Source organism: Nomascus leucogenys, chromosome 19, assembly GCF_006542625.1.
Source record: "Nomascus leucogenys isolate Asia chromosome 19, Asia_NLE_v1, whole genome shotgun sequence".
Lineage (NCBI taxonomy): Eukaryota > Metazoa > Chordata > Mammalia > Primates > Hylobatidae > Nomascus > Nomascus leucogenys.
This window is the reverse complement of record NC_044399.1, coordinates 23,333,616-23,345,930: the sequence shown is the minus strand read 5'-3', so window position 1 is coordinate 23,345,930 and position 12,315 is coordinate 23,333,616. Positions and strand designations below refer to the sequence as shown.

The 12,315-nt window shown below is 36.2% G+C and overlaps 1 protein-coding gene across 2 annotated transcripts in view; it reads left to right on the top strand.

Annotated features, from left to right (window-relative positions):
- Positions 1-12,315, top strand: part of ATAD2B (ATPase family AAA domain containing 2B) — a 180,800-nt gene that overhangs the window by 104,048 nt on the left and 64,437 nt on the right. For both annotated transcript variants that reach the window (XM_012497764.2, XM_003270569.2), the window contains exons 16-17: positions 610-921; positions 4,224-4,359. In XM_012497764.2, coding sequence (XP_012353218.1) covers positions 610-921; positions 4,224-4,359 — 448 coding nt within the window. The remainder of the gene's footprint in view (positions 1-609; positions 922-4,223; positions 4,360-12,315) is intronic.

The window sequence follows — 12,315 nt, the reverse complement described above, 5'->3', positions numbered from 1 at the left end:
GACCAGCCTAGGCAATATAGTGAGACCTCATCTCTACAAAAATAAATAAAAGAGAAGAAAAAAATTATATGAGTGTGGTGGCACACGCCTGTAGTCCTAGCTAGTCAGAAGGCTGAAGGGGGAGGACCACTTGAGGCTGGGAGGTAGAGGTTGCAGTGAGCCGGATTGTGCCACTGCACTCCAGCCTGGATGGGCAACAGAGTGAGACCCCGTCTCTTATTTATTTTTTTGAGACCCTGTCTCTTAAAAAAAAAAAAGTTGTATATTGTAATCAGTTAATCACATAATACATGGCTTTTGTTTTAAAGCTCATATCAAGGACATACTTAAGATACATAGCTTGTTTTGTTTTAATATTGTTAGCTTATGTTTTTGTTAATTAAAAATATTCAAAACATTTTTAATCTTAATGTAAGTATTCAGCCCTTTATTCAACAGTTTTGTTTGGTGATTTTAAATGGCTAGTTTTCATTTTGCTGGTAAAATTGCACATAGTTATTGATTTAGTATTGATTATGACTTTAGCTAAAGATGTGTATATTTACAAAACATAGTTGGTGCATGGAATAATGAATGTACCTTTGCTATCCTTCTCCTTTTGTGTATTAGGCTACTGTGGAGCCGATATCAAGGCCCTGTGCACTGAAGCCGCTCTGATTGCACTGCGGAGGCGTTATCCCCAGATCTATGCTAGCAGTCATAAACTGCAGCTGGATGTTTCCTCAATAGTGCTTAGTGCCCAAGATTTTTACCATGCAATGCAGAATATCGTGCCTGCTTCCCAACGTGCTGTGATGTCTTCAGGGCATGCGCTATCCCCCATCATAAGACCACTGCTGGAAAGAAGCTTCAACAACATCCTAGCAGTCTTGCAAAAAGTGTTCCCTCATGCTGAAATTAGCCAGAGTGACAAAAAAGAAGGTACTCTAAACTACGCTTTTATATTGTTCAGATGAAACAAATACAGGAATAAATATAGTTTCCTCATAAGATTATTTATGTGTCACTTTTGTAATATATCTGTTTATTCAGTACTATATATTCCAGGCCTGGCATATTGCCTGGCATATGGTAGTTGCCTGGTGAATGTTTTTAAGATGAATCAATGTTCACTTTTGGGACATTCTGATCATCTTAATGTAGGGCTATTACTATCTTTAGAAAGTTGACTGTAATAATAATAATAATAGGTTAACCTTTAAAGCCCTTAAATCATCACTTATTAATCGTTTTTTTTGTTTTTTTTTTGAGATGGAGTTTCGCTCTTGTTGCCCAGGCTGGAGTGTAATGGCGCAGTCTTGGCTTACTGCAACCTCCGCCTCCCAGGTATAGCGATTCTCCTGCCTCAGCCTCCTGAGTAGCTGGGATTTCAGGCACCTGCCACCACGCCCAGCTAATTTTTTTGTATTTTTAGTAGAGATAGGGTTTCACCATGTTGGCCAGGCTGGTTTCCAACTTCTGACCTCAGGTGATCCGCCCACCTTGGCCTCCCAAAGTGCTGGGATTACAGGCGTGAGCTACTGCACCCGGCCTATTAATCCTCTTAAATTTGAGACAGAGTCTCACTGTCACCTAGGTTGGAATGCAGTGGCCTGATCTTGGCTCACTGCAACCTCTGCCTCCCAGGTTCAAGCAGTTCTCCTGCCTCAGCCTCCCAAGTAGCTGGGATTACAGGTGTGTGCCACCACGCCCAGCTAATTTTTGTATTTGTTTGTTTGTTTAGTAGAGATGGGGTTTCACCATATTGGTCAGGCTGGTCTCCAACCCCTGACCTCAGGTGATCCACCCGCCTTGACCTCCCAAATTGCTGGGATTAGAGATGTGAGTCATCGCGCCTAGCCTGGTAATTTAATATAAGATCGTTCAATAAGTTCTGGGACCTGCCTCAACCCTGGGAGCCTGATGACAGCCCTTGCTCTTACCTATGTTGCTATAATGCTTCTTTGGATTAAACTAATCATTTTGTTGTTATTGGTAGGGCACTCTGCAGTGTGCAGTGCTCATAGGAGTGTAAGGTATTGGTAAGGGAGTAAATAAGAATCTCGTTTTAGAGGGTCTTGAGTTTTATGAAGCTTCAGATTATACTTTGCACCTGAGATAAAAACAGAAAACTACCTTTAAAAACATCACTCATGGCTGGGTGCGGTTGCTCACACCTGTGTAATGCCAACATTTTGGGAGGCCAAGGAGGGTGGATCACCTGAGGTCAGGAGTTCGAGACCAGCCTGGCCAACATGATGAAACCCTGTCTCTTAAAAAAAAAAAAAAAATTAAATAAATAAATAAATAAATATATAAAATTTAAAACATCACTCATTTACAGGAAAAACATTTAAAAATTAGATTGACATTCTAATCAGAGTATAAAGCTCATAAACTTTGAAGGGAAAGTAATGTCTTTTGATTATCTTAATTTCTGCAGTTCCTAGCACCTTGTCTGGAATGCAGTCTGCACCAAATAGAAAATTATTCAGAGAATTATACTAACATTAAAAATATATATAGTAAAAATTATGAATATTGGTCAATGAATTCTTCTGTCATAAATATATTTTTCAGAAACTTTAATTGTTTAGTGACAGATTCACATAAGATACCACATGGAATACCTGATTTCTTAAATTTGGCAGACAGAGGGGAATGCATATTTTACTGAATATCTGTGAACCAGCACCATGCCATGATTTGTGCATTTTTTATTTCTGAATTTCATAACTGGAAATGTATTTCATATGTATATTATGTACCAAAACTTCCCAAAAAACTTACATCACCTTTAGAAAATCATAAAAACCTCATTTTTCCTTTGGAGAGATTATCATAGCTTTTTATCTCCATTTGTGAATTACCGTTTTATAACATTATTATCTATGTTTTCTTACAGCTTTTTTGTGTGTAAATATAAAGTATGCTTTAGTTGCAGTTGGTAGAACTAGTTGCCATGAACCAGTGGAGAAGAGCAACCAAATTTTATTTGATTATCAATAATTGGTTTTTAGCTATTTAGTCATATTATTTATTCTGGCTTGACCTTTAATATTTTTCTTAGATAAATATTTCCTTGTGTATGAAATTATCACTCAAAAGAGACTCAGTTATTTCCCAGATTAAAATATGACTTGTACTAAATATTTAGCTTTTTTTTTTTTTCTTTTTTTGAGACGGAGTCTGGCTCTGTCACCAAGGCTGGAGTGCAGTGGCGTGATCTTGGCTCACTGCAAGCTCCGCTTCCTGGGTTCACACCATTCTCCTGCCTCAGCCTCCAGAGTAGCTGGGACTATAGGCGTCTGCCACCACGCCTGGCTAATTTTTTTGTATTTTTAGTAGAGACGGGGTTTCACCATGTTAGCCAGGATGGTCTCGATTAAATATTTAGCTTTTAAAAGCCACTTGAGATCTCCATCTGCCAGCATAATTTAGCATCTCATTTTAGAATGCATCTGTATATTTTTTGTTTGTTTTGAAAGGATATGATTTCTCTTAATCTTAATTCTCCCTCATATCCCGTACACATGTAGCATTGCTTTTTATTGAATGAATTGTCACTTTTCATTAGACATGTTTGAAGTATAGCAACAGCTGTTCATACTTCAGGTGGTAGTCCAGGTAAGGCTTTAAGTGTTGCATTCTCAGTAGAGATTTTAGTTCCAGTTATTTTCAGAGTGGTAACCTAAGGCTCACAGAGAGAATAATGCTGTATGAATGAGTGTATTTTTAAGATCAGCTTTGACGGAATTTCTGACTCCATCTTAACTACACTAAGACTTCTTTGAAAAGGTGTATCCTCTTTAAAAAATAAGGGTCAATTTGTTCCTTGTTGCTTTTATAAGAACTGGCCTTGACTCAGCTAACCTACTAATTAAACCAAATATGAAATGGACTGGTTTTGGTCAAAATTAACTCGGAGATTTTTGGTTACATAGGTGGGATTTTATGAGAGTGCCACATCTTTTCCAGACTTGTTTTTTTTTTAAGCCAGTCAGTGAGTTCTTCCAAATTATATCTCGTAACACTGAAGTAAATAGTCTGTAAAGGTGAAAGTGCTATATTAATTTTGTTTATAAGTTATTTTAAAAGCTGCAGTTTCTCAATTCGCCTGTGTTATTTGGTAGATAACTTATTAATGTCATTTGATTTTTTAACCCAATTTTTCTTAGCTTTGGTAGGGCACTAATATTAAATGATTTTGTAAGCCTCATAACCATTGTGATTTTTTTAAACAGATATAGAAACTTTAATTTTAGAGGATAGTGAAGATGAAAATGCTTTATCAATTTTTGAGACCAGTTGTCACTCAGGATCACCAAAGAAACAGTCATCATCTGCTGCTATACATAAACCCTACCTTCATTTTACAATGTGAGTGATTTATATCAAATTTCTTTGTATTTAGAGCGATTTTTGATACTTTATGATTAGAATTATAGTATATTTTTACTTATGGTTATAACTGTGAGGATATTGTTTTTCTGTTGTTTGGACACAATTCTGGAAAACTTTTACTATGTATTCTTTTTCATGTGGTAATAATTAGTTTGTTGGTTAACTACTTAGGTGTTTTTTTCTCCAAGTAGAAGAATCTTTCCTGCTACTTTGCTTTTTTTTTTTTTTGGAGACAGAGTCTCACTCTGTCACCCAGGGTAGAGTGCAGTGGCACGATCTTGGCTCACTGCAACCTCTGCCTCCTGAGTTTAAGCTATTCTTGTGCCTCAGCCTCCTGAGTAGTTGGGATTACAGGTGTGTGCTACCATGCCCAGCTAATTTTTGTGTTTTTAGTAGAGATGGGGTTTCACTATGTTGTCCAGGCTGGTCTCGAACCTCAGGTGCTCTGCCCGCTTTGGCCTCCCAAAGTGCTGGATTTATAGGTGTACGCCACTGCACCTGGCCAAGTTTACTTTTTTTTAAAGTAATGGTGTGAATTTTTTCCCCCATGGAGGCAGAGGAAAGCTTACCCTTAGAAAGTCAACTCATGAGTCCCAACTTTATTGCTTTTTATTTGAACTAAAATGGGCAGAAATGAAATATTTGCCATGATCTGGAATACTTTAATTTGTAGTAAACTTTAGATGATCGTTTGGGTCTCTAAGTCTGCTAAAGAGATTTTGATTTAGAAATTGTTCAGTAATTAAATAACTTTTTGATTTTCTAGAAACATTATACTTTCATAATTTGGATTTTATGGTTTTTCAATTTGCATTTACCCTTTTATTATCTGTGTTAAAGCAAGTTTTGCTGTGCACTATAATAGGTAAACACTTTTAGTGCAAATGTAATTTTAAATTAAGAGGCCAAATAGTTTTCAAATACTAACAGCATCTTTACTTGCATTTACATAATTAGCCCCATAGTTGAAGGACCATAAAGCTTCAGTCAGGTAGATCTAATAGCACTTCTATTAGAAGAGGCTGGATTGTGTGTACTTTTAATATTTTGAACAATTTTAAGTCTCCAACTTGAAGTTTTCCCATGTAGATTTTGGTGAAATGTTGATTTGATTATTTGCATTGATAACCCTTTCTTGTTTTTCATTTTTTAAAATGAGGCCAAATTACTTTCATCTTCTCTTTTTTTTTCATATGTTCTTCAATAGCAAACTCTTTGTAAGTTTTTTTCTTCTTCTCCAGATCCTTTCTTTTATGCTCTTGGGGAAGTTTTTTTATAGGCTATTCCAGCATTTTACAGATTTGTTTTATTGATAGTTATGGGAAAGCCAATTTTTTTTTTTTTTGCCTTTCACCTGGCTAGCCTGTGTGTCTGTGTCTCTCTGTCTCTCTCTCTTTCTCTCTCTCTCTCTCCCCCTCCCTCCCTCCCTCTTTCCTTACCTCCCTCCCTCCCTCCCTCTCCCTCTCTTCTTCCCTCCCTCCCTCCTTCCCTCTCCCTCTCTTCTTCCCTCCCTCCCTCCCTCCCTCCCTCCCTCCCTCTCCCTCTCTTCTTCCCTCCCTCCTTCCCTCTCCCTCTCTTCTTCCCTCCCTCCCTCTCCCTTCTTCCCTCCCTCCCTCTCCCTCTCTTCTTCCCTCCCTCCCTCTCCCTCTCTTCTTCCCTCCCTCCCTCCCTCCCTCTCCCTCTCTTCTTCCCTCCCTCCTTCTCTCTCTCTCTCTGTGTGTGTGTGTGTGCATGTATGTGTGTGTGTGTATGTGTGTTTGACAGTTATAGTTATTTGGATTTGTATTATATAGTAGCAGAAACTAAGAAACTATCAAAAGACGTGTTTAATTTTATAAGATAATTGTCGTCAATAAAGGAATACAGAAATAGATTTTGATATTAGAAAGTATCATGTGCAGTGTTAAGTTTGACTTTTTATTGAGGACATTTCCTGTCACTGATTTAATGTGAGACGTTGGTATGGCTTATTTTGTTTTAGCTTTTCTGAAAGAATTGGTTTAATTTTAGCTTCCTTTACGTAAGCTTTTCTAGTTCATTCATTTGACTTTGATTAAATAATGAGACAGCTATATTCTAGAATAAGCATTTTTTAGATGTTTTAATAATATTTATTCACTTATTTCTTTATTCACCTACCCATTTATCCAGTTTTTCTTTGTTTACTCTATGCCAAGCATTGTATGAGATGCTGAAAACATAAGCATGAATAAGATATAACATAGTTCTTACTTTGGAGAAGGTCTCATTGTTGGGGGTGACAAACATTTCAATATGGCGAAAGTGTTATGAAAGCAGAACTAATTCTGCTGGAAGTCTGGGAAGGTTTCACAGGAGAAGTAGTGATATTTGCTATCCTTTTCATTATGAAGGGATGGGAGTTTGCATCTGCGTGCTTTTTACAAATTAGATACTCGTTTTGTATGTAAAGATCTGTGCTTCATATTCAGTAATATATATAGGCCCCTCAACAATTATATCACATTTGTGGTATCTTCATTTTATAGTTGAGGAAACTGAAGCACACAGAAGTTAAATAAATTGCCCATGATCATGTTGCTAGCAGGTGGCAGAGCCAGACTCTATGCTGTTTGTTTCCTAAGATCATATTTTTCCAAATTACTTCTGAGCTTAATAAGTAGCTAGGGAATTGCATTGCTTCTTTAGGTAAGTTGAACCATATATTTCACACTCTCCAAGAAGCATACACTTTAGAATTAAGGCCTTTAGTATAGACAACATACAGTCTTTTTTGTTTGGTTGGTTTAGTTTTCTGTTTGAGCAAGATACGTTAGCATTACAGATCAATGCAGAAGAAAAGGTGCTCGGCCAGAAGAAAGCATAACTTTGGTGCTGGTTTTTAGTCACACTAGCCCGGGTATTGCTGGTGGATTTCTGGGAATAGTCTCCTGAAACAATGTTGAAACCTTTTCTTTTTTACATTTAATATAAAGGAGAAGTCAAGATAGTTAAGGTTTACCAATCTGGTAGAGAAGCTTTATGATGGAAAATAAATTTTCTTTCTTACTTTATATTACCATAAGGGTGATTAGAAACAGAATTTTCTGAGGTTTTTCAAATGAAAATAGCTTTGTTTTTTCTGATTAGAAAGATGATATACACTGTAGAAAATTCAAGTAATAAAGAAGAGCATAAAGAAGAAAGTAAAAATTAAAGCCCCAGCACCTGCAGGTAATATTTGTTAAAGTTTTGGTGACCACACTTCCATGTCCTCTCTATGCATGTATAATGTATAGACCCATACATTATCTGGATTATATCCTCCTATAAATTGTTAATATAACTTACTTTTTCATCCACTATGTTGGGAATATTATTTCATGTCAGCATATGTTTAATATCACTATTTTAAGGTAGCTACATATTATCTTACACTTTGGATTTTCCATAATTTATAGACCCTTATTGGTAAAATTTGAAGTTTTCAAGTTTCTTCTTTTATAAACAATAGACTTGTTTCTAAGTATACATCTTTACACCACTATCTGATTCAAAGCGTAAGGTAAATTTTAAGAACTGCGATTGCTGTGTCAAAGAGTGTATACATTTAACATGTTGACACAGATTGTTAAATTGCTTTCCAGAAGGCTTGTACTAGTTTACATTTCTCATACTAATGTATGAGAGTGGTATTTTTCTTATACCATTGTCAATTCTGAGCGCTGTCTTTTAAAATCTTTACAAACGAGATAGATGAATATAATATCTTTTTGTTTAGTTGACTTGTTCATTTGTTCTTTCATATATTCATTCACTCATTCAAATGTTTTGTGAAAGTGCCCATTATGTTCCCGACATTGTCCTGGGTAGTTGGGATAGGTCAGTGAACAAAATAGGGTAAGATCCTGGCCCTCATTGGACTTACATATTTAAATGGAGGAGACATTCAGTAAAATAATAAATGTAATAGCTTGCTAGATAGATAAACTGTTAGAAGATAAGTACTATGGGGAAAAATGTAGAAGATAGTAAGAGGTTGGGGAGTCCCTAGGAGTGGAGTGAGTTACTGAATACTTTTGGGCATACATTTTGGTATATTTAGATCTATCACATATAATTTCAGAAAAGTTGTGCTTTTCTTCCACTAGTTGTGAGGATATCAGTTTTCCTATTCTCTCACTGATAGTGGGTATTACAATTAATTTTTGGTTTATTAATCTGTAACAGATAAAAGATGTCTATCATTATTTTCATTTATATTTTCTCATTTTTTTTATCTCTGTGTTAATGACTACCATTTCGTTCTCAAGCCTAGATTGCTCTTGAGCTTCAGACCCTGACCAATGGCCCATCTCCCCTTTGTTGTACCATGGATCTTTCTGTCCATAGCCGGACTGTATCATACGCCCCTTCTCTTCCTGTGACTCCTATGAGCCATCATTCATTCAGTTGTCTCAGCTAGAATTTGACATCATTCTCAACTTCTGTCCTTTTATTTCTTTCTTTGTCTAGTCAATGACCAAGTCTTTCTGATTTTTCTTACTAAGTAAGTCTCATCACAGGCTATTCCTTCTTTCTCTAACACTATTATTGTTGAACTGTCATTCACATCTCATGCCTGGGTTACTATAGCAGATGCCTGATTATCTTTCCTCTCATTTGCCTTCTTTCAAAACCCTTTCCCATACTGACAATGCTGAGATAGTTATCTTCCCTAAACATGTATATGATTGTCTTGTTCCTCTAAAGTATCTTAATGCTTCCCCATTGTCTCAGTACACATTCCAAACTTTTTTTTTTTTTTTGAGGTGGAGTTTCGTTCTTTTTGCCCAGGCTGGAGTGCAATGGTGCGATCTCAGCTCACTGCAACCTCCACCTCCCGGGTTCAAGTGATTCTCCTGTTTCAGCCTCCCAAGTAGCTGGGATTAGAGGTGCCTGCCACCACGCCCGGCTAATTTTTTTTGTATTTTTGGTAGAGGCAGGGTTTCACCACGTTGGCCAGGATGGTCTCGATCTCTTGACCTCATGATCTGCCCGCCTTGGCCTCCCAAAGTGCTGGGATTACAGGCGTGAGCCACCGCACCAGGCCACATACCAAACTTTTAACATGGCTTACAAAACCCTTTGTAGCCCTTCGTAGTCTAACTTACATTCCTTTTTCTCTCCCCACCCTAGTACCTTTACTGTACCCTCCACAACTTGTCCCCAGTACTTCAAAACAAACAAAACCAAAACTGGCTGTATGAACTCTATTAGTTACCCCAAAGAGCCATGTTCTTTTTAACCTTTGGTCCTTTGCACATCCTGTTTGCAGTCTTGGAATTCATCTCTTGTACCTCCAATCTGTTGGGTTTCTGCCTTGGTAACACTTTTCCAGGAATGCCTTCTATAAGTCTCTAATTGGTATCTTCCATAGCACTGTGTACTTAAACAGTACCACTTATTAATCACATTGAATTATGGTAATTTGTGTATTAACTTTTTTACTAAATACCACTCAGTTATGAGCTCTATGATAACACTGGTATTGTTTGATACTTAGGGCTAAGGCATTCAGCATAGGAGGCATTCTACAGTTATATAATTAAACAAACATTTAAAAAAGTTTCCTATTTCTATTTTCTTTTTGAATTGTCTTGTTTTACGTCCTTTGCCCATGGAGGTTTTTTTTCAAAACTATGCATATAAACTCTTTATACATTAAGAACCATTCCTGTTTATGACAAATTCTTTTTATTAAATTTTCTTTTTATGTTTTTTCAATTAATTTTGTTTTTGAGATATGATGTCTATGTTGCCCAGACTAGTCTTGAACTCCTGAGCTCAAGTAAGCCTCCCAGCTCAGCCTCCCAAGTAGCTGGGATTACAGGCATGTTCTACTGTGCCCTGCTGTATGGCAAATTCTTTATGCCATTTGGTTGTTTGCTATTTGGTTCAGATTATAATTGTTGGGTTACAGAGGTTTTTAGATTATTATGAATTAAAAATATATGAATCTTTTAATTTAAATTTTGTGTTAGAATTCATTTTGTTTATGCTGCGAAATAACCTGAATCCTCCGTTTTTAAACGTTTATTTTATTATCCATTTCTGTTCCTTTTATTTTATTTTATTTTATTTTTGAGACAAGATCTCATTCTGTCACCCAGGCTGGGGTGCAGTGGCACCATCATGGCCTGGACACATGTGATCCTCCCACCTCAGCCTCCTGGTGGCTGGGACTGCAGGTGCACACCACCACACCTGGCTAATTTTTTTTTTTTTTAATTTTTTGTAGAGATGGGGTTTTGCCATGGTGCCCAGGCTTGTCTCAGAACACCTGGGCTCAAATGATCCCCCCACCTCAGTCTCCCAAGTGCTGGGATTACAGATGTGAGCCACTGTGCTGCCCTCATTTATTTTTTATGATTCTTTTCTTAGATGAAATTGTTTCATCTAAGAAAATATAAATTCTTATAAATTTTATAAATTTATATTCTTATAAATTTATGTATTTATTATAATTCATATTTTATATTAAATAATAAAATAACAAAATAATATTTTATATGAATTATAAATATTTTATAATTCATTTTTATAAATTTATATGCATCTAAATTATTTCATTTTATATGAAATTCTTTCATATAATGATTACGATTAATCATTTCCTAGGCTGCCTTTTATGTTTAAGTCTGTTTCTTTGGTATATTCTACATTCTATTAATTGTTATTCTATAATATGTTTCAGTATAAAGTAGGACACGTCTTAACATAGTGGGTTCAGAACCTGGGCTTTGCAGTCAAATGGGCTTGAATGACAATTTGAACTCTTCCACTTGGTTATACAACTTTGTAGTTAACCTCCATGAGCCCTGGTTTCTTATCTGTTTAATAAAATGAAACTATGTGTTTCACAGAATTGTTAAGAAAATTGAACAAGAAATCTCTATGAAGTGCTTGTTACTAAAACATGTTTGAATGCATTAAAATTGGTAGCATTTTTTTTTTTTTTTGAGACTGAGTCTCGCTCTGTTGCAGTGGTGCAATCTCGGCTCACTGCAACCTCTGCCTCCCTTCAAATGATTCTCCTGCCTCTGCCTTCTGAGTAGCTGGGACTACAGGCATGTGCCACCACGCCCAGCTAATTTTTTGTATTTTTAGTAGAGACGGGGTTTCACCGTGTTAGCCAGGATGGCCTCCATCTCCTGACCTCGTGATCCGCTAGCCCCAGTCTCCCAAAATGCTGGGATTACAGGCGTGAGCCACCATGCCCGGCTGGTAGCATGTTTTTAAAAAGTTTTCTTGATGTTCTTACTTGATTATTCTTTCAGTTAAAGTTGTGAATAAGTTGAAACTCCCCTCCTCCCAAAAATTCTTTTGGGATTTCAACTTGAAAATCCTATGTGTATAAAATAAAAAAGTAAATTTTTTAGTTAGGTTTTAGGTTAGGAAGAATTGATGTCTTTATGTATTTAGTCTTTGTGTTCAGGCTCAGTTTCACTCTTTTCTTGCTAAGACTATAGTTTGATAATGTTTGTTTTACCTTTTTAATTTTTTTTTTTTTTGCAGTGAATAGGATCTCCTTTCCTTTTTTACAATTGTTATTGATGGTGTTTAGGAAATCTATTGATTTTTCAGTTTCTTCTGTCTTGTTACTTTGCTGGTAGATTCTGACAGTTTTTGGTTGATTTCTTGGATTTGCTACTACATAATGATATCCTTTACAGGTATCAATTTTTTCCCTTATTGCTTTCTATTAGTTCCATTTTAAATTTGCTTTATTCTTATTGCATTGCCTTAGAATGTCTAGTACTACCCACAGTGAGAGTAAACTTTGTTTCATTTGTTATTTTAATGGTGCTGTAGAATCTCGAAATTACAAGTCAAGTTTGGTTTAATATGTTTTCCTTCTCTAATGTGGGGCTTTAGATGTCATCTGTCAGGGTAGGAACAGTTAGATTTGTTGTTACAGAAATAAAATTTGTG